General features: G+C 38.8%; 1 protein-coding gene across 2 annotated transcripts in view; it reads left to right on the forward strand.

Moving 5' to 3' along the window:
* The window catches only part of nfatc2a (nuclear factor of activated T cells 2a), a 147340-nt gene that overhangs the window by 110228 nt on the left and 13355 nt on the right, over positions 1 to 23757 (forward strand). Inside the window, exon 10 of one of the 2 annotated variants that reach the window (XM_072239880.1) lies at positions 394 to 437. The exons of the other annotated variant lie outside the window; for it this stretch is intronic. Within the exon in view, the coding sequence (XP_072095981.1) occupies positions 394 to 437 (44 nt within the window). The remainder of the gene's footprint in view (positions 1 to 393; positions 438 to 23757) is intronic. 2 annotated transcript variants of the gene reach the window in all.

The raw sequence follows: 23757 nt of genomic DNA on the forward strand, positions 1-23757 counted from the left end.
GTCCTGTTTTATTGGCCTTGGTGGGCAAGATGGGGAAATGTTCCCATTTAGGTATTCTGGCATTCTCATAATGGATTAATTGTTGAATAAACTTTTCTTAGGCTTCCAGCTGAGTACAGGTATCGATTATAACCAGCGTTTCGATGACAAGCTCTGCCATCTTCATCAGGGATGGCAAAATTTGTCATTGAAATGTTGGTTATAATGGATACCTGGACCCGGCTGGAAGCCCGAGAAGAGTTTATTTGTCATGTACGCTGGGAAAGCACTGGATTAATTGTTGTTGGGATAATTGGTAAAGAAAGTTATTATAGTTTTATAGAAATCAACCAAATTTTGATATGAGGGCCAACCAAATTAAGTTGCACCAGTGAAACTGAGTTTTTTTTACAGAAACTCCATGGGACTTCTTCAAAAGGCTGGAGCACTTTAATAAGGTATGTAGAGAAGATTTGATTCCTGACAAAGAAGTAGGACAAACGTTTTATTAATGTATCATAGAATGATTTTGAGCACTCACCTGAGATGTGATTACATTCAGGGGACATAATTTGTGGTAACATTTGGGGCTGGAAGCAGAAATAGCTTACTTGAGGTGAAAGAAAGGAAACAGCAGCTTAAACTGAGGGAGTCCCTGTCTGTAGCACCCAGACAGAAGTAAGCCTGCAGTGTGAAAAAACAACAAAAATTAAATTTTCATGTCTGCAAAATACAGTGAACTCTTTTATAACTGGACATATCAAATTTGTTATGATAGCAAAGTAAGCTCTATGGCAACTGTTATAATGCTGTGGAGCTGGCTGCTTGGGCAGGATGGGGAAAGCCGTTTTGTTTGTTATTTCTGGCAGGGTTTGCTGGCTCACCTCGCTCTTATTCTGTTGGGGGACCTTTGAGAGCATTCTTTTCCATACCAGAATCCCTGCCAATCTGGCAAGTTAGAACACCACTCCCACACCTCCCCACAACACCCTCCCTATCCTATTTTCAGCTGTTTGTCTCCAAATAATCTGATCACCTAAAAACAGAGCATTTGCAGTGGTAAAAGTTAACGGAAAAAATTAAACACACATGGCAGGTTGTTGTATTGGTTTAACAAGGCTTTCCTCCCTATAAACAGCTCCTGTATACTGCTGTGCATGGCTATCTGCTGTACTTGTTATTTACTACTGTAGTGCCAAAATTTCAACCTTTTGATCATTTTCTTCAACTAAAGTAAAAATAATGAGGGCTTGGTTTACAGGTTGTCCTCAGCTTTTGACACTCAGCAGTTTTGTGTTTTATTCCTTAATGAAAGCCACATTGGAATTTCTATTTAATGAGTGCTGATTCTTATAATATAGTTGCCAATAAGGAAAGGGTTCTGTTGTGATGACTGGAGAACACTAAATAGCAACTAAGGGGATTACATTTCTACCCAGTTCACACTCTGTCAAATGCATTGTGGTTGATAAGTTAATGTTTTCACTGAGATTTCCCATATTCCATAATTCTCACATAGTTGCTCCTGAATTTACTATGAGTCACAGCTGAATGGAATTTCTGTATCCAAAAGGTAACAAGCTTATCGAAGTTGTTGTTTATTCAGAGGCTGATGTTCTTTGCTTTTGGGTGTGCATTTTCCAAATCCTTACAAAGATATCAACATTTGACATTGACAGATGTTTATATGTGACAATGAGAAGGCTCAACAGGGCAGCTGCACAGAAACCTAAAGTTCTGATTTTTTTTTGGTAGTGCAAAAGCAGGAACTAGATCATTTCTTTATCACCAAAATGGTGCATTTTGTCAATAAAATGAAACTTTGATTTTCTTTTTGGACTGTCAGAGTGGCTCACAGGAAGCAGGAAGTCTGCATTTTGTTGAATCACACCTTTTAATGCAACTAAACAGTTTGCTCAAGTTATTACACAATTCAAAACAAAAAAGATGCAAAGTAGAAAGCAAAAAAAAGGCGTATGCTGAAAACTGCATACTCTGTTTTATATATATAGAGTGTTGAAAGTTGCAGTCTATTAATACCAAGCTAGGCTTTGAGTGAGAACACTGCCTAGTAAAAGTAGTCAGATTACAGGAGTTGACCAACATGAAGGGTAACAACAAGACATCATATTTTGTTTGCAAAATGTTCAAGGAGCATATTGAATATTCCTGACTCAGTGGGGATCATTTTAATCTTTGATCCTGTCTCATTGATAAGAGGCATTTTGAGATTGCAATGCGAAATCCCCTTCCAATTTGCTCCTGAAGTGAATAAATAGGAAATGACGGGCAATGCACATGCAAATTCCAAATACGCAGCTCTTTCAGACATGTTCTCATGCCAGAATTACTTCATTTGAAGATTTATCTGAACAGTGTCGCTCAGAGTTTACTTAAGTATCATGAGAGTGTGCACAATGCTGTCTGTGTGTTCAGTTTATTGAACTGGTGGATTTAGAGGTTCTGCACGTGTGTGTAAGCACTCATGTCGAACCGTCTGCTGCATTTGGCAGCCGAAACCACAGACAGGCAGGTCTGAGGTCGGTAGGTACGCTACAGCTGCACTTTTACTTTAAAGCAACAAGACAATTCTGGAGTCATTTGGTTCATTCGTTTGATAAGGTGCATCAGTGACAGAATTAGCTTAAAGGCATGTGGCCAACCTTTTGTCGTTGAAACTGGAATTGCAATAAATCTCAGCTGAGCAAGAATATAGATGATATTTCCATTGTGAATTACTTGTGACAGAAAGGTAAACTTCCCTTTATATGCACCTTTGAAAATGTAGGTCTTTATAGTGACCTGTAGCCTATCAAAATCCAGTCAAAGGCAAGGGCTTTTTACAGAGGGCGGATGACGACAGGCAAGATGTTCAGTGATAGTTGTGTTTGCACTGTCAGCGTTTTGCTCTGGTACTGGAAAATTCTCAAACCACAGCAACTGACGCACGGTAACAAATGTCGCAGAGTACCTGAAAACATGCAGACACCACCCACGTGTCCAGCATTGCTGTGTGCTTTCAGTCAAATAGCAACATAGACACAATATGTTCAGGGGCAGGGAATATTAAAAGAGAAATGAACAGGGCCTGATAATTGCTGGCTGATGGAAACATAGCCAGGGGTGTATGGAGTGTTGCCGCGACAGCTACTCAGAAGCCTCTACATAGGAGCTCTAATGGGCATGAAAACAATGTTTTTATCCTTTTCTCCCCTTTTCCCAGAGATACTACAAGTCATATCTCAAGAGGGAGGAACAGAGCCATAGGGGACAATGGCACACAATCTAACAGAGAGACTATAATTGCCAGTAGACGGTGGGTTGAGGTTGCAGCCAATTCTGGAGGTAACACTGAAGGAAAGGAACTTGACTGCTAAACCTTGCTGTGCTGTCTACTGTCAGCCACTGGGTTTCCTGTCAAACCCTGCCCACAGCTGTTAAATCTGAAACTCTGAGACAAAGCAGTCTCAATGGCAATTTATTATTACTGGATTGCTTTTTGGAAGCTGGTCTCCCAACACCTTCCCACCTCCCTCGAACCACTGTTTGTGGTAGCTTGAGTCTGGCTTTCATCGTTTTAATTGTGTAACGGCTGAACATTCAGGAAGTGATGGAAATTGATGTTGCATCATTGTAATTCCAAATAATGTTGTGTTGACAGAAATTAGACTTTCATGCAGGGGTCTCAATCATATACTACTGAAGCTGTGTAACTTTGTTGTCTCATTATATGCAGTAGTGGTCAGGTAAGTGGATATTAGTAGGTATGTGTGCGTTATTATGCTTGAAGAAAAAGTACATATAGGCAGTTGGAGATATTGTGTTGCAAGCAAAACTGATCAGAATAAATACCATCATCTTTTCTGGATCTTAAAATCAAATGAGGCTTATAAATTGATTTGTATCAATTGGATTGAAAAGTCTGAAGGGACTTTCCTGCTGATTTTTATAAGTAATAGAATTATGAGTCAATATTTTTGGGGATAAGCTGGTGTCTAAATATAAGTCATGAATGAAAGTTGATGTGATTGGGATCAGTTGTCAGAACAAATTTATTTTTAATAAGCTGTAATTGTAAACAAGATTGTACGTTGGACTCCATTTTCTCCCTTCATGTGACTGATCAATGGCACCCTTATTTTAGCAATCCCAATGAAATTACTCAGAAAGATAGCACAGAAATAAATTCTCAAACTGACAATTTTAACGCCTAAGAAAATATCCTGAAAGTGCAACCAATTTTACATCCAAAACCATTTGCTCTACTTTGACTTTGGCCTGATACAGTTTATAGGTTTATATATATCGTGGGATGTTACAGCTCACAAATATGGAATGCAGACTGGCATTTGCAGTTCATAGATTTGAACTTGAGTTAATTTCTGGTTTTACATTTATATATTAAGTATAATCTAGTCAGTATGATAGTGTTAATGAACAAGCATGATAGCATTGGCAGTTATTTATGAGATTCATTAAATTTAGAACAGTTTTGTTTTGAAAGGCAATGGTCTCTGTCTAAATTACACCATGTGGCTGAGTTTTGTGTTCTTCAGCACTGCACTGAGTAAAGAAATTTCTCCTCTTCATTTTCTCTCTGATTACTGTCAATGGCATTATGCTGGTGAAAGCTTTTATAAACACAGATAGCTCTTAGGCTATAGTTTATTTTCCAACAACTTTTTTGTACAAGTTAACTTAATTACTTTTCTGCTGTTATCTCCTAAAAGTTGTTGAATTTGCAGCATGTGATAGGTTAAAATCTCTATAATCTGCAGCAAAAACAAAATTCTGTGGTTCATAGAATGTGGGCTGAGAGATAGAAGCCAGTCCGACCATAGGAGAGAAGTAGTTATTTAAATTTTATATAATGGGATCTGCCTTGTTTTAATAGCCTTTTTATTTTGACCATGGCAGCCAGGTTTCCTGGGATTTGGATTTCCCAGACCTAACAAATTTACAGATAACCTCTTGACCACCACAACATGATCACTGAGCCAACTTCTCCCTTCACAAATGCCATCTGCTCCCCCCTGCCCTATCATGGGCTTGCCTACACACACGAATCCTGGTCATTACTATTCTACTTGAAGGCCACCTTCCCTTTAAGTGAACTGGCTCCTGTTGGGGAATCCCATGAAGAGAGGCTTAACAGGTAAATTCTGCAGGGCATGCAGGAAAAATGTGTTTTCAGGTTTTCCCAAGTTTTCTACAGGTTTTTGAATATAACTTGTCTGTCTGTAAAAACCAAAATGTCATGAACTTTTCATGGCTTTGTCAATCATGCCTACAAGTTCATGGAATTAAGAGGTAAAAACTCTTCAGTTAGACATGCTGAGTATGTGATATTCTGTTCTCAGATGTGCTGACTTCAGTAGAGCCGTATTTCAGAGTACAGTAGCATACACATGCTATTAAACAGCACATGATCGACAATTTTTATGCACTCCCCATATTTGAACCCTAATTCCTCTCTGTTCACTCACACCTTAAAATGCTTTACAATTCAATTCATAACTTATTTTTTTGCTAAAATAAATAAAGTAATAACTGGTGATTTTCGGGATTGGATTTCATGCTATAAAATTTTAACTTGGTTGGCTAGGGAGCACAAATTCCTTGGAAGTGCCTACAGTCTACTTATATTTCTTTGTTAGATTGAGTTACAATTTGCAGTTATTGCTATAAAGGAAATACTTTAAACTAGTGAATCTTGTGCAATTGCTTGACGTATAGAAAGAGTTTAAAATGGATATCAGATTCAACATCCAACTATTAAGTGTCACTGATTACAGTGGGGGAGGGATTTATGTGTAATATCTCATAGTATTCATACTGAAAACTTTCAACTGACAAAGGTACTTTTTGCTGTTAACGTTGCCATATCTCCTCTTAGTTTCATTTTACTCAGGAAGCTATTACTGTCTCTTAAACAGTGCAAGAAAGCCCTCATTCTCGCTCACTGGAGAAAATTGAAACAGGGCCTATCTTCAAAGTCTAAACAATTCTTAATGTCCATGCTGCTTAAAACTGTCACATTGTATTAAATCTTAAAACTTAAAGATTTTTTTAATATATGGTTTCTGGGCTTATAATTATCATTCACTGTCAAAGTAAATGTTATGGTAGTCCAGACATAATGAAAAATTTTCAACTAAGACAATGTGGATTTTCTTTTAATGGAATGGTATTTCTTTCAAACTGGATAGTTCCTGTATAAGGCCCAGTTACTTGTGTATGAGTATAATGAGACTATGTTAAAGTAGTGTAGTGAAATAAGTAAGGTATAGGAGGATGTAAACTATGATAGTGTACCAAATGTGATACTGAAATGAATCTGTAAATTGCATCGAAATTCAGCTTCAGTGAATTCAGAATTAATGTGCATCTGCTACAACGTTGAGTATTTAGTGTGTGCAGCCAAGGATTTTTTGTTCAAATTAGATTATTTCTGCATTGGATTTTCCAAATTTAAAAAAAGCAGAGAACCTGTTAGAACGTTATACGTCAGTTGTTTCACCATATCCAAAATAGTGTTTAAGGAAAAAAATCAATGGAATTTGTTTTCACAAATGAATTGGCTGTACAAAACATACAAGTAAGCTAGTCGCAAAAGAAGAGCCAGTTAATGCAAAGAAGCAGAAAGAGTAACTTGGAGCTGAGTGGGGGTCTTGTCACTTCAACCTCATACACACTCATGAAACAGGAGTTTGCGAAATATATGTCACGAGAACTTCTATTGTATTTTGTAGTATCTTCCAATGAAACTAAAGTTTTTATTTTTTTTGATTGAAAGACAATATTGAACATATTCAGATTGCACCAATTAGACAAAAATTTAACTAGACCCTTTCTGCTGTTAATTATGCTTCTGAGGCTGATGTGATTTCTGCATCAAGGAACCAAGGGCATGGGAGGTGAGGTTATTCCCCCTGCGACGCCCTCCTTTTGAACAAGGTTGAACTTGGTTCACATTGTCCTGAGAATTTGGCATTTCTGAGTGCCAAATTGAGAGCCTGTATGGTAAGTAAATTACCTTTTGGTAATCTTTTGGTTCCACTCCCACAATCAGCACACCCTCCCGATCACTCTGTGATCCAGCCTTTGCGTGAACTAATAAACTCTCCTCTCATCCTGATCTGCAGTTGTCTGACACAGCAGTTTCCTCAACCTTGCCTACAATTTGCTGCTGATACCAATTTCTTTTCTCCCACCCCAAGTTCCTGCCAAATGATGTCCGGGCCATTGCTGAATTCCAATCCTGCAATAAGATCAACCTCCTGCTCCCTCCCACCTCCAGCTCCTGCATGACTGAGCTGGCCTCTAGCCACTTCCCTCAGTTTCCCAGCACTGTACCAACTTCCTGCTCCTGTGATCTGTCAGTGGGCACTGTTGGGTCAAACCATCTGACCCCTACCCCACCACATTTCACGCCACCCACTCAGAGCCACCTGCCATTGCCCAATCTCCATCCATTCACCTCATCTCATACATTAGACTCCTCTTACTCCAAATGGCACAAATCTAATCAGGCTTGTGTCTGCTGAACTCCTTAGCCTAGCTTTGTAGTAGAGTACTAGACAGCACATTTTCAGCTATGAAAACAATCAATGCCCAACAACTGTCTGATACAACAGAGACCCTAGACCCCGTTGCTGGCAAAAGTTTATATGGTAGCCCAAGTTTCATTATGACATGGTTCCAGTGTACAGTTCCAGGGCTCTAATATTTTTGGTACAATAGCTAAGAACCCTGACCATGTAATAAAATGACTATGGAACATTTAGGAGTTTAATTGTTTTGTAAAATTGATAATGCTGCATTTATTTATATGAAACAGAAGAGCCCCTGTCATTTCAAACAAGCAGCGTTAATGGTAGTGTTCATTTTGGCCAGAAATTGGATTATACAGTAAATAATTGTTGTATTAAGCAGAGATACCAAATTGCGTCTCCCACTAAAATTGTGGAAGTGGATGAAATGTGGTTTGAAACAACCAGGAGATCAGAAATAACTCTCCCTCCCCCCCCCCCCACAAAAAAAAGACATGCAGGATTCTCAACAGATTTACTCTTAATTCTGTGTAGCTCCAGGTGCAATGTTTTGTAACAACTAGAAAAGGGCATCTGTCCTTAAAAGCGCTCACCTGGTGGCAGTCAAACAGCATCATTACACATTATGCCTGCCAGGAAGGAGACAATAGGATTCAGGATAGAGGCAGACTGCTGCCACGTTCATGCAAAGGGATACATGATACAGAGTGGGTCTGAGTTTTGTGCTGCATTGTGCCACTTATCATATGTGCACCTGATAATGGGGACATGCCATGTGTGCTGACGTGGATCACCTACAGAGCCCTCGTGCTGATGGTGCTGTGATTTCATCTGAGACGATTGCAAGTGTGATCTAATGTGAATACATTCAAGCTTTGCATGATCAGAACCAAAATAAATGGCACTGATTTACCCAGTTTATCAGCAAGTATTCAGAATATTTTATTTACTTATCATTTATATGCTTCACATTGGCCTTCCTGCCCAAACACACTATGACATTTACCCTTTGATGAATCCCATGTAACTTTAGCTGTCCCTTATTTGTAGTGTTCTCTAGACTAGATGTCAACATATTGCTTCCATGAATCAGACCTTGGCCTCCTATGTCTCCCATTATTCTCTGATGATACTAAGCTGGGTGGCAGTGTGACATGTGATGAGGATGTTAGGAGAATTCAAGGTGACTTGGATAGGCTGGGTGAGTGGGCAGAAACTTGGCAGATGGCGTTTAATGTGAATAAGTGTGAGGTTATTCACTTTGGGAGCAAGAACAGGAAGGCAGATTATTATCTGAATGGTGTGGAGTTAGGTAAGGGTGAAATACAAAGAGATCTAGGAGTACTTGTTCATCAGTCTCTGAAGGTGAATGAGCAAGTGCAGCAGGCAGTGAAGAAGGCTAATGGAATGTTGGCCTTTATTACAAAGGGAATTGAGTACAAGAGCAAGGAAATCCTTTTGCATTTGTTCAGGGCCCTGGTGAGACCACACCTGGAGTATTGTGTGCAGTTTTGGTCTCCAGGGTTAAGGAAGGACATCCTGGCTGTGGAGGAGGTGCAGCGTAGGTTCACTAGGTTAATTCCTGGGATGTCCGGACTGTCTTACGCAGAGAGGTTAGAGAGACTGGGCTTGTACACGCTGGAATTAAGGAGATTGAGGGGGGATCTGATTGAGACATATAAGATTATGAAGAGATTGGACAAGATAGAGGCAGGAAATATGTTCCAGATGCTGGGAGAGTCCAGTACCAGAGGGCATGGTTTAAGAATAAGGGGTAGGTCATTTAGCACAGAGTTGAGGAGGAACTTCTTCTCCCAGAGAGTTGTGGAGGTGCCTCAGAAGGCAGTGGAGGCCAATTCTCTGGATGCTTTCAAGAAGGAGCTAGATAGGTATCTTATGGATAGGGGAATCAAGGGTTATGGGGACAAGGCTAGATGATAGTAGATGATCAGCCATGATCTCAGAATGGCGGTGCAGGTTTGAAGGGCCGAATGGTCTACTTCTGCACCTATTGTCTATTGTCTATTGTCTATTGTCTATTGTCTCTGTTCCTCATTCAGCAGCAGTCTTCACTCAACATTTCATACACATCCTGGAATTGCCTCCATAAATTCCTCCACTTTACTACGTTTCATGATCTATTTTTCTGCTGCCTGAAGAACTTTGCCATTTCGGCATTGTAAGGTAAGTTGCTGTTAATTCCAGAAACATTTGCAGCAGACCCCTGAAACTAAACAGAAGTAAATGAATAAAAGCAAATTGTGCTTTGATACTTATTTACTGGGACTAAAGATGACTTTAAGCAGGATATGAGTCAATTTCAAAGGACCACGTTTGCTCATTCATCTAGTCATCACTCTTGAGCAGTTAAATGTTTTGTCCAAGTAAATATGTTATACACAGAAGACTTTTTGTACACAGCAGGCTTCTCCATGTATCCCAATTTGTTGTTTTCAGCATCAGGTAAGGTGGTAACCAAGTTAGGAATTGGTAGGTGTCAGTGCAGCCAGTCTTTCACATCGCTTGTAATAATCTGAGGTTTCTTGCAGTGTGTTTGCTTTATTTTCTTCCCTTTTTTGGTTCAAGTTCATGCCAGAAACACATTATCATAAATTTCCACAGCCGAGAAAAATTTCCGTAATAAGTAGTTTATGAATTGACAAACGGCAGGGAATCACACTTATGCAAACTTGCAGCAATTTTGTGAATTGGAAGGAAGGCTAAGAGATCAAAACCTGCAAAGTTTGCACCTAGTGACTCTAGTGGAATACCCTGTCCATTTTGAGGGTGTAGCTGAGGATATGGGAGCGGGTCAATAGTTTGATGTAAACTCGCGCCATTGTGCAAATTGCATGGTTTTTCAGAGTCAAAGTGAATGGAAGTACATAGCAAAGGAGGAAAGCTGAGCAGAGAATCCTACATTATTCTTGTAGAATCTACAAACAGCTCGCCGTATGTACCTAGTGTTGGACTCAGCATTTTGGGACCTATTCCTCTTGATCGGCCAATTTACTAAATGAATAGTCCAACAAACAGATCATGAACACTGCATAAATTAATTAGTTTACTGTCAGACTCGGGTGTGCCCAGCAGAGGCCTGAGTTTCACTGGCAGCAAGAAATCATCCACTTCTGCCAAATGAGGTGAGAGGCAATCTCACTGACTGCATTAATAATTGCCAGAAATTCATTGTAAGAGAATGAAGTAAAGAAAGATGCAAAATAAACTGCAGAAAATCAGGACCTCAGCTGTGAAGTGCTAATGGTTACTCTCATTTTCACCTCTTTAGGGTTTAAAACTTGCTTTGGATGTTGAACAGAGCAGCTATTACCTTTTGTCCTGTTCCTGTTTCAATTTTACTCATTTCTTATAGAGCTGAGAGATTTCAAACTGAAAATCCTGGCTTAATGTCTGGCGACATTTTGTGCTTCACATTAATTCTGGACATATGGTTTTGCTCAGCAATTTGCTTATGGAGTTGGTGGGGGTGTGCCAGCAAACCCACATCAAATCAGCACCAGACTTAACTGCTGTCTAATTAAGTTCACAACTCTCTGGAATAACGTGTCAGTAATTAATTCACAACAGCAAATAATCAGGTAACGCTCAACTCAAGTATTATAAGACTGTGGTTTCGCAGAAATGTTATACCTGTTCAGTAAGTAAAACAATCTAAGAAAAACCAAATGGTTGAAAGCTGGGAATGTTGTTGGTGCCATGGGGATGTGTCCAGGACTGAAAATGGGTTGGTAAACAGCTGCAGTGGGAATAGATATTCCAATGAGGGGGTGGAGAGCCCAGGGACAGCTGAATGGAATCAGTTAAATTATTAGTTCTAAATTTATTATGTTTTGAACAGAGTAGATATGGTGAGACTATTTTCTTTGGCTAGAAGGCTCAAATAGGAAGGTGCAAACTTAAAATTAAATTTGGGTCAAGTTGGAATGAAATCAGGAATCACCTTCTCCACATAAATGTGGAAAACATTAGGAATTCACTTCGCAATAAAAAAAATTATAGATGCTATATGTATTGAAAATTTTCTTAGCAGAGCAACAAATTTTCATTCAGTTATAAAGGAATGTCGATCGTGTGTGGATAAAAATCAACCATGCTTAAATTGTGCTACTGGCTTGACAGCATGAATGGCCAAATTTTAATCCCTCCAGTACTATAAATATTTTAACCTGGATGAATGGTTTTTACAGTTTTAAGTCTATTCTGTTCACTTGGATTTCTTGCATGTGTTGATAAAAGTAGTTGGCTGAAGCTTTCTCTGTTGCAAGGAGTCAAAGAGTTGCCTTCTATCTGGTCTATTTCCAATCAGCTGGTAATTAGTCTGGCTATTTTTAGTCTCTATTTCTTCCAAAGCCTGTGGTAAGCATACTACCACTATTGATATGTCAGCTTGGTGTCAAATGTGGCTCAGTTGGTAGGTAATTCTTCTATGCATTTGTAGTTTCTCAATTCAAAACCCAGTACTCAGGACTGAACACATTTGTCAAGCTTAAATGCCAGTACAGCACTGAAGAAATGTTGGACTGTCAGATATGCAATCCTTCTAATGGGAATTTAACCCCTACCTCGTGGTCGTAAATCCCATGTCTTATTTAGAAGAGGACCAAAAATTTATTCCTAGTATCCTGGCTAATATTTATTTGTCTATGATTTACAGTCTCAATATTTCCTAAGGTGCTTTACTGTCAACTAAATGCATTAAATTATTCATTATTCTGATACCGTAATTGAGACGCAACAAGCTCTCTCAAGCAGGAATACAGCCAGATAGCATACTATTTCTTGTCCTCACCTCTTTAAAACTGAATCATAGGATACAGTTCTCATGTATTTCTTCGCCCATCTGAAGAAGTTGACAAAACCTTGATTTATTATCTCATTAGCCTAACAGCACTGTATTCCCTTACAACTCCACTGAGTTCTTGCCTAGTTTATTTAGTCAACTGACTGGTCTGGAAATTGAACCCACAAATTTATACCTTGGAATTAACGCACCTAGCATTCTCTTTCTGCTTTGGCTATGAAACAAATCTGAAAGAGAATTCATTTAAATATTAGGTTTGGCACCAATTCATGTACTTTACTGGGACATCTTTACTGGACCTGGTACTCATTATTATTATGTTGAGTGCACAGCTGTCCATTCTTTCCTGCTGTTCCTTGAGTAGCATTTTTTAGAGACCTAATGCTGTCCCATTGCAGAAAGCTTATAGATTTCCTATGGAACTATTTGTAGACAAATGTAGTTGGTAGGAATTACAAGGATGTCCCTTTAGAACAGAGATGAAGAATATTTTTAGCCAGGGGTAGGTGAATCTGTGGAATTCACTGCCACAGAAGGCTGAGGAGACCAAGTCATTAGGTATTTTTTAAGTGGAAGTTGATAGGTTCTTGATTAGTAAGAACATCAAACAGAAAGAAAGCAGGAGAATGGGGTTGAGAGGGATAATATACTCTCAGCCATGAGTGAATGGAAGAGCAGGCTCAATGGGCCAAATGGCTTTAATATGCTCCTATGTCTTATGGTGTTATAGACTTTTGAAATTCTCACCATGTATTGCCCTAGAAACTTGTTCCCCCCCCCCATCACTTCATCAATCCCCACTGTCCCCCTCTTTTTGGAATCAATAGGAAGTATAAACTTGGCAGAAGTGAGCACTGCCCAAATTTTCAATTTCTCTGTTCAAAAGTTGTCTGAATCACACCCTTCATAAAATAAAGCATAGCTTCCAGGAGGAGGAGTAGTTAACGATGGACAATGGTGCTTTGATAATTGGCGAATGGCTCCATCCAGTTAATCTCAGTGTCTCAGTATTTCTTTATAAAATTGTGCATCGCTGCAAAATTTGCTTCTTGTAGCACAAGTAACTAACTCACACAGATTTGGCAAACTTTTTAACTTTTGGAGAAGAGATTCAATAGTGTAAGCTTGTCTTTGTCTTGAATGGGTATAAAGCTGCTCTGAAGAGTAGTGTGGCTAATTCTTGGCTGTAGTCACTTCCGAAATTTAAAAAAAAATCAGGAAGTGTCATTAACCACACCATCTTTTGTTTATGTTGAGGACAGAAAACTTTTCTTTGCAAGTAGAGAGGTTTCTCCTGCCCACAAGTAAACTGTAAGCAGAAGATGTGGACATTTTCCAAATTCCCCAATCTGCTAGCCGATAGTGTTCAAGAGTACTGTACCTCTCAACTAAAGCACCTTTTTGGAACAAAGTATATAGACATCACTTAGCATTTGTGCAAACACCAGGGTTTTGCCTGGGAACGGAGTAGCATAGCATTTCTGACATATTTTGACAGTAAACCTCCATAATGGTGCATTACATTACAAGCAACACACATCAAAGTTGCTGGTGAACGCAACAGGCCAGGCAGCATCTGTAGGAAGAGGTACAGTCGACGTTTCAGGCCGAGACCCTTCGTCAGGACTCATTACATTACAACATGGCTTTGAATTCCTTTGATGAATTCTTATGTAGAGTTCTTTTCTTTAATTCATCCATTCTCCTTCTTCCTTGAAGTCATTGTTAGAGTGGGTGGTGGCACCAGTAATGCTCCAGTAATCATCTTAGAGCTCTGCAAAGAGCCAAAACTATGATGATCCCTGTATTGATACTCCGACCCCAAAACAACCTTCCATAATGCTTCTTATTGCAGACTATAGCTGCCAGGGACAACTTTTTGTATGTTGTGGAATCAGTCTGGTATTCGACCTTTCCAGTGGGTCCTTCTTTGGTACGCCAATATACTGTCAAAATGGTTAGTATGTAAATAACCTGAGGCACCTAACAAAGCAAAATCACTTCACCTCTGGCAAACAAATGTGCAACTGAACAAGAGGCCCTTCATGTTTACAGTCTTGTCTTCCTGAAATCAAAAGGAAACCAGTCAAGATATTACTTCAAACTGCAAAAAAGCTTTAAATCAAAGAATGAGATCAGAAAGTTGAAATGGGAAGGAGAACCATATAGTGAGAGATCCAAATTGTTAAGTAATATTGAGATGGCAAATTAACAGGCTTTCAGAAAGAAAGAATGTATAACTCTGCCTCCTCCTCATTCATTACCTAGGGATGTCAACACTCTACCATAAGCAGGAAACACAGCTTCACTGGAGACACTCTAAACTACCTTGCTGTATACTGTAACTCTCTGTAAAGTTAGACTGAAACAAAAATGTAAACAAAAACATTGCAACAGTGGTTGAAATGGTTGTTAGTCATGTTGCTAAGCAATATAATACCACTCTTTGGCTCCCTGTGCTGCAGAGAATGAAAGGCTGCATTAATGGCAAGTATTTGTCATATGACCCTCATTACTGTCCATCTGAAAGCTATTTCAGGAAAGAGCGACTGACTTTCTCTCCAATCAGCCAAATTGCTGGTGGATGATCATAAAATTTGAATCTTCCAATGTGACACATTAACACTTTGTGGTTTTCCTTTCTCATGCTGGCTGATGCTGCTGTTTTTGAAATATACTGAAACACTTGAAGTAACTTGTTTTAGTTGTACTTAAGAAGTCTGTGAAACTGGGTTGTAAATCAAGTATCGTAAAAAGATTTAAAGGCTGCACATGAGCAAACACAAATAGACACATGTATGCATATACACAAACACACACTCTCCTCTAAACAGAGTATTACTTAGGAGGGTTGAGGAAGACATCTGTATCTACTTTATCAGCTTTAAGTATTTATTTCATATTCTTGTTCCAAATGCAGGCTTGTTCAAGTACTGCTGTACTGATTTCAGGAAACAAAACATCAGATTTACATCTGTGTTTGATGGCTTAATCATCAGAAACAAATAGTAAGCTATTGAAGATGATTTAAAATGTAATTGGAATTAGAATAACAAACACTAAAAAATCAGTGAAATTGCCACACAAAAATGAGACGGGGTTTAGAAGAAACTTCTTTGCACAGCAAGTCACTACCACAGCTGGTGTACAGTAAATTGTACCATTTTAAAGGAAAACTAAATAAGCATATAAGGGAGACAAGACTGGAGGGTTAAGTTGATACACTCAGTGGCCACTTTATTAGGCACACCTGCTGGTTAATGCAAATATCTCATCAACCAATCAGATATCTGTAAATTAATGCATGAAAGCATTCAGACATGGTTAAGAGGAGGAGGAGAAGATGATGGCGGCGCGACGCAGCACGCGTGGCCTCTCCGGTGAATGATATCTGTAAATCTGTCAAGTAGGGTGCTGTACACAATTCTGATTTGATGGAGATGGACGTGAGAGTATGGAGGAACATCTGGAGAAACTTCTGAAATGCCCTCTTTGCTGCCGCTGCTACTGTGTGGTCTGGAATCTCCCGAGCAGAAGGCCCCGAATCCTTGGCTTTGCTTGTTTCGGCAGCCAGGGCGAGGTCAAAGGCGCTCGGTAGAGGATGGCGCTCGGGAGGCTGTATCGGAGGGGCTGGTCGGAGGCTCGAAGTTTTCGGATGGACGGACTTCATTGTCGGCTGTGGTCGGGTGCTTCCAATGCATTGGCAGTTGTCGGTGCCTGGAGGTTTATGTCGGAGAGTTTCTCCCTTTTGCTGCCTGCTATCGGGGACTCGGGAGTCGATCGGGACTTAAGACTTTTTTTTACTGTGCCCATGGTCTGTTCCTTATCAAATCATGGTATTGCTTTGCAGTGCTGTAACTATATTTTATAATTATGTGATTCTGTTAGTGTTAGTCTTTGGTTTGTCCTGTTTTTCTGTGATACCACTCTGGAGGAACATTGTATCATTTCTTAATGCATGTATACATTTCTAAATGACAATAAAAGAGGACACCATGAGGAAACACCAATGCCCTTGAATGGAAAATTCTGCAAAAAGTAATGGATACAGCCCAGTCCATTGCAGGTAAAGCCTACCCCACCACTGAGCACACCTACACAAAATACTGTCACAGGAAAGCAGTATCCACCATCATGGACCTCACTATCTAGACAATGCTCTCTTCTCACTACTGCCACCAGGATGGAAGTACAGGAGCCTCAGGTCCCACACCAGCAGGTTCAAGAACAGTTATTATACGTCAACCATCAGTGCTCTTGAACCAGAGTGGATAACTTCAATCAACTTCATTCACACAACACTGAGCTGCTTCCACAACCCGTGAACTCACGTTGAAGGACTCGATACCTCATGTTCTCATTTTGGTTTGCTTGTTTATTTATTATTATTACTATTTTTAAAATTTTTGTATTTGTATAGTTTGTTGTCTTTTGCACATTGGTTGTTTGTCCGTCTTTGTTATCTGTGTTTTTTCATTGACTCTGTTGTGTTTCTTTGTAGTTATTGTGAACGCCTGCAGGAAAATAAATCATAGGGCAGTACTGTATATGGTAACGCATATGTACTTTTGACAATAATCTTACTTTGAACCATATTAGGTACAGAAGCTATAGTAGATTCTCATGGGGAAAATAGGAGACCTAAAGCATACATTTTAGGCTGGACTGGTTGGGGTGAATAGTCTGTTTGTGTTCTGTATGTTCTAGGCAATGCTTATGTATTTGATACATGTGTTTTGCATCATATATCATATACAAATTATGCAAATCATTTACCTCACAGAATTAAATAGATAGGTCTGAGATGCAGTAAGCATTATGATTCTATGAAGACAGCAGCTGTGATGGGACAAATGGCCTTTTCTCATTCCACACTTACATTTTTATTACAGATATAAAAAATATTTAACCTACCTTTTCTTCTGTTTTACCAAACTCTATTAATAAATATGGAAATAAATTTTGTTTTCTGCAATTGGCTGCACATAGTATTCCAAACTCCGATTTCAAGAACTTTATCTCATTATTTTGTAGGACACTATGTCATAATTGCAAAGCAATGAAAGTGCTCTTCTCACTTTATTTGCTCACCCTTTCTCTCTGGCATGCTATCTCCCTTCTTTGATCAATTGTGGTGAGCGTTGTGCAGGATTTATAATTGGGTGATATTTTGGGAAAGCAATTTAAAATTGAAATTCATTTCTTGATATTGTGTGTGTTGCTTGGATTTCCAGCATCTCCAGATTGTCTCTTGTTTGTGCCTTGGTATTGTGTGTTCCCTTTTGTCTCAAGCATACTCATACACTTTCTTTTAATTGCCATGCTAGAAAGATTTGGTAAGTGACCTGAGTAAATGGTTGCCTGACTTCTAAATAATTTTTTTAGCTTTAAAGAAGTAGATAATAGCCATTGGTTTTACAATGGTGTGCATATGATGTGAATGATTCTACTTGCTTAACAACTTAATCATTTTCCGTGTTAGGTAAATAAGAAGGTTTTGATAGTAATCAGTGATAGGTGCTGGCTTTCTTTAGATTAAACATTAAATTTAAAAAGTCTTTTAATATGAAACTTTTCTTTTAATTGGAGATGTTCTCAGTTTCATCATTTTCTCTGTTCTTCAGCCAAATGGTCATTCTTTGTCAGCCTTGATAATAAATGTTGAGGTTTCAAGAACCAGAGTTGTATCAAGCCAAAACTAGTTCTTTCCTCATCCACGTGCTTCACAGCACAAGCCACTGGATAGCAATCAGTGGTGAAAACTATTTTGCTTCCTGAACCTAGATGCACCAACCCAATTGTAAGGGTTTTCAGCACAGATATTGGATTGAACATATGCCTAGAAATTCAGTTACATAATGATTTTTTTGTGTTATGTAATTGGAAATTAACTTTTTCCAGAATGAACTTCAATAATAACCATTTCCAGGAGATTTTGTGTCACTTTGGAAATTCAGCTGGGCAGTACTGGGCATGAGTCATCATTGCATCCCTGATGTGATTTCCACAATGGGTTGCAGAGAATAATATAATATCCCCAGCAATGCTTCTTTTAGGTATTGCGATGAAACCCCTTGTTCAGCAGTTCCAGAACAATCCAAATTTTTCTATTGCAACATTGGACTGAATGCCCTATGGACTTACTTTGCATCCTTTAGCATGCCCCTTCCCCACTGTCACTCAATCTTCTATTAAGCTCACATCTGTTGAGTCCTAATGCTTAACCTGGAGCATTAGGGGCAATAGAAGTTTGCAAATGCTTATCAGTGATCTGAAGATTCATTGACACCTTCTACCGCACCCGTCTAGAATTTAGAATTTGTAGCCATTAATTATTGTCTATTTAGTACAAGGGTGGTGTGTTTTACCAAAAGAACATTCAAGAAGCTTAATTCAGTATATTATAAGAGGAGCCTGCTTCCTTTACTTCTCTGCACCCTTTAAGTTGCTGTTCCCCAATTTTTATGTCCCTAAATATGAGTGAAACTTTCTAGATCAGGACTTCTTTTAACTAAAGAAATAATATAAATATATTGTTCCAAACCTCAGCACAAAAAAACAAATATTAATCCTTCCAGCCTCTTAAAAAAAACAATGGGTTTGTTGTTGCCAGCAGAATTCCATAAGAAAGATGTAAGAATAGTGTTCCTATGGCACAGCAGGTGTATGCAGTAGCAAGAACTCAGAAGAGGGTGCTGCCCATGGCATTGCATGCCCAGAATCAAGCTGAATAGAATATTGACATCTGAAAACCTTTGAATTCATTGTGGTGCTGAATGATGGTGAAATATTAATAGAAGTACTATTGCTGGGTCTGAACCCAATTTAAATTATCTGGGGGAATTTTAGTTTCAGTTCCTAATTTAAGCAAATTTTATAGGCAATAAAGATGTGAAGAACTTCAAACTAATGGCGAAAAAAAAACTCAAAAATTTGAACCAGATACCAGTATCAATTTCAAATGGTTTGCACTGCTGTCCAGCCTGTGGCCACTCCAGCAGAGAATATATGACTGACAGATGAAAATATCCAACCCTTGAATAAATTTTCAAAACAACTTCACCACTAGAGCAACCAAAAGAAAGCTACTTACATACATTTAAAGCCCCTGTTTCTCAGTTACTTGAGTGGGATGCAGCATGAAAAGATAGGAAACTGAGATAGAGAGTGGGGATTTTGGGAAGAAAGGTAGAAGGGAACAGAAAGTGGACTGGCAGACTTTATTAGGTACATCACCTAAGCAAAAGGATACCTGTGATTGGGCAATGGGAACTGAGAGCCATGATCAGACCAAATGGACCCTGGAGGGGTAATAATCAGGAGACCAGGGCTGAAGCAGAGGGCTGCAATACCATATTATCGAAGCATGGCAAACAATTGTCATTAACTAAGAGTGACGTCTTTATGATGATTTCCCATGGTGACCCCTTGTTACACTGTTTTCATTGTGGTGTGCTCTTTGGGAAACTGCGTTTTGAACACAGGTCATAAACCTTGGCTTTTTGATTTAATTTCTTCCACCAAACAAAAGCAGATGTAGATGTCATGACATGTTCAACAGACAACAAGGAAGTAGTATTGGCATTAGGGTAAATAGAGCCAGGAAGTATCCAATCCATTGGATAGCATTTCACCAGGAAATATGTGCAGACACGACAACATGTTCCTGAAATTGCTCACTTAGTGGGATTAGAGCCTACCAAACAGGCCTAAGTAAATTTCCTCTACTCCAGTTTCCAGGTAATTATTCTCTTGAGAAAGAAGGGAAAACAGTTTGCTTCCTCTCCTTTCTTTGCAACCCCAGCCGAAGAGGTGATTACTGTTCTCTGATTAATTGTTCCTCCTTAAGGGTTGAGTACATAGCTTTTACTTGTATAAGTCAGACAAAATCATTCTCTTGTCCCAAAAGGTAACAAACCAAATGATGAAATCATGTTAACTGGATCCAAATGGATTTCTAGATTTGCATGATTTCTTACGGCCTGCATTAGATTCAAATTTAATGATAGTGATGCAAATGAATAGGTGATAATATTTCATTGTTTGTAAATATTTAAATAACGTTTCTCAAGGGATGAAGTATTTTAATTTTTTTTTGCTTATTCATGAACATTGAACTTGATTGGTTTTCTACAAGTTGGCTCAGGCCTGAAATGTATTTCAGTTGCAGGTTCTTAGTTTCATTTTATGTATCAGATCTTACTTAAAGTTCTGGTTTATCAATTTTATATCAAACAGAGAAGGAACACTGTATCTAATCAACTACTTAACACAATCCAAGTTTTCAATCCTTTGTATTTTATTTGTTGTGATTGACAGCAGTTAAAGATTAGAAGCTTTATACCTGAAAAATGTGTTGATGATCTATCTGGGAGATATTGTTGTAGCAATTACAGCAGAGCAGAGTCTACATCTAAGCCAACCATTAATCACTAAACCAAGTAGGCTGTATATTTATAGAATAGTTCTGGCAATCTGTAGCCACAGAAGTGGAAAGTTCCTAAAATTAAAACACATTTTAAAAGTTAGTGCAGTCGGTCATCGTAGTGAAGGGTAAGTCCTTATCTAACATCTTGTTTTGGATTGTGCATACTTGCATCACAAATCTATACTGATTTTTTTTTAGTTTAGGCAGAATCTATCTACATCAGATAAGAGTCTGATAAGCAAAAAATCCCTTTCCCCAACCAACAGTACAGGAAGTCTCATGTCAAGTTTTGACCTTCAGCATTATTGTACAATTTAAAGTAACTGGTGAAGCATTCAGATAAATTATGTATTTGCTAAAATACCATGGAAGCCTAAAATAATTGATGTTGCTTTTAAATGCTGTTCGCACTCTGTGACAGATTATGTGAAACCATTGCCATTTTAAGATTCTCTGAGCCTTTGAGAAGCTATAGATGAGGAAATAAATTGGAGAGCTTCATTGTTTTTAGTTCACTGCTTCCGTGATTTCATATAAGTTCTCTATTATTTTGCACAATTCCTGTCAAAATAATTCCATGCTTGATGCAGGACAACAGTAATGAAATAGTAGCAACTGTTTTAAAATTCTGTCAGTGAAAATAAAGTTCTATATGGTATTCTGTAACCAGTATTTGGTGTAAAATTACAAGACTAGTTAGAAATAACAAGAAGTAAACTTAAAAGGAGCCCTCTGCACTGCTACACTATGTAAGGAGCCGTACCACAAAACTACCTCATTAGGCCTCACATCGTGTGCTTCCTACAGCATGAAAATTACTGTTTTCTCTAACATAGAGTTGTCCACAATGAGGACCAAGAACTACTCATATCCCTTTAGCATTGGTATTCCAGCTTTGAATTCTACATGCACTAATATTTCATATCTTTTTCCTTAATATTATTATATGTTTGGAACCTGGGATTCATAGAGGAAGAAAGTATAAGAGCAAAAAAGTTATATTTAGCTTATATTAAACTATAACTATAACTGGATGCTGCTAGCAACTTGGCACACCTAACATCAGGAAAGATGTGAAAATGTCAGGAGTGAGAAATGATATATTGAACTAGTTCCAGGGATGTGAAGTCTGAGCTTTAAGTTATTGTTTGTCTAGGAGAAAAGGAAACTGAGATGAAATTTGATGGTGGTGAAAAAAGTCATGGCTGATTTTGATAGGGGATATCGTGAAAAACTATTTCTGCTAGCGAGTTGCTGGCAAATTGTGCTTTTTAGTTGAGCAAATAAAGGTATTTGTCAGTAATTACAGATTCTCTCTGTGCTTCCCTGATCATTATTACTAAGGGGTAGATCCTTATAAGAAAATGGTTAAGGACAGTGTTACAAATTTAAAGTTAAAACCAATAGATGGAAATAAGCTGTGAGGTAAAATACTTTTTATGCAAAGTGTATTTATTTATAATCTGAAACTCACTGACTATAGGGATTGAGGAAACAAGTCATTTTGGCTCTAAAAAGGGAATTTGATTGGTAAGAGGATAACGTACAGCATTTATGGTGAATTGATTATGGGGAGCAAGGACATGGCAGACCAATTGAATAATTACTTTGGTTCTGTCTTCACTAAGGAGGACATAAATAATCTTCCAGAAATAGTAGGGGACAGAGGGTCCAGTGAGATGGAGGAACTGAGCGAAATACTTGTTAGTAGGGAAGTGGTGTTAGGTAAATTGAAGGGATTGAAGGCAGATAAATCCCCAGGGCCAGATGGTCTTCATCCTAGAGTGCTTAAGGAAGTAGCCCAAGAAATAGTGGATGCATTAGTGATAATTTTTCAAAACTCGTTAGATTCTGGACTAGTTCCTGAGGATTGGAGGGTGGCTAATGTAACCCCACTTTTTAAAAAAGGAGGGAGAGAGAAACCGGGGAATTATAGACCGGTTAGTCTAACGTCGGTGGTAGGGAAACTGCTGGAGTCAGTTATCAAAGATGTGATAACAGCACATTTGGAAAGCGGTGAAATCATCGGACAAAGTCAGCATGGATTTGTGAAGGGAAAATCATGTCTGATGAATCTCATTGAATTTTTTGAGGATGTAACTAGTAGAGTGGATAGGGGAGAACCAGTGGATGTGGTATATTTGGATTTTCAAAAGGCTTTTGACAAGGTCCCACACAGGAGATTAGTGTGCAAACTTAAAGCACATGGTATTGGGGGTAAGGTATTGATGTGGATGGAGAATTGGTTAGCAGACAGGAAGCAAAGAGTGGGAATAAACGGGACCTTTTCAGAATGGCAGGCGGTGACTAGTAGGGTACCGCAAGGCTCAGTGCTGAGACCCCAGTTGTTTACAATATATATTAATGACTTGGATGAGGGAATTAAATGCAGCATCTCCAAGTTTGCGGATGACACGAAACTGGGTGGCAGTGTTAGCTGTGAGGAGGATGCTAAGAGGATGCAGAGTGACTTGGATAGGTTGGGTGAGTGGGCAAATTCATGGCAGATGCAATTTAATGTGGATAAATGTGAAGTTATCCACTTTGGTAGCAAAAATAGGAAAACAGATTATTATCTGAATGGTGGCCGATTAGGAAAAGGGGAGGTGCAACGAGACCTGGGTGTCATTATACACCAGTCATTGAAAGTGGGCATGCAGGTACAGCAGGCGGTGAAAAAGGCGAATGGTATGCTGGCATTTATAGCAAGAGAATTTGAGTACAGGAGCAGGGAGGTACTACTGCACTTGTACAAGGCCTTGGTGAGACCACACCTGGAGTATTGTGTGCAGTTTTGGTCCCCTAATCAGAGGAAAGACATCCTTGCCATAGAGGGAGTACAAAGAAGGTTCACCGGATTGATTCCTGGGATGGCAGGACTTTCATATGAAGAAAGACTGGATGAACTGGGCTTGTACTCGTTGGAATTTAGAAGATTGAGGGGAGATCTGATTGAAACGTATAAAATCCTAAAG

The sequence above is a fragment of the Mobula birostris genome, chromosome 2 (assembly GCF_030028105.1).
Source record: "Mobula birostris isolate sMobBir1 chromosome 2, sMobBir1.hap1, whole genome shotgun sequence".
Lineage (NCBI taxonomy): Eukaryota > Metazoa > Chordata > Chondrichthyes > Myliobatiformes > Myliobatidae > Mobula > Mobula birostris.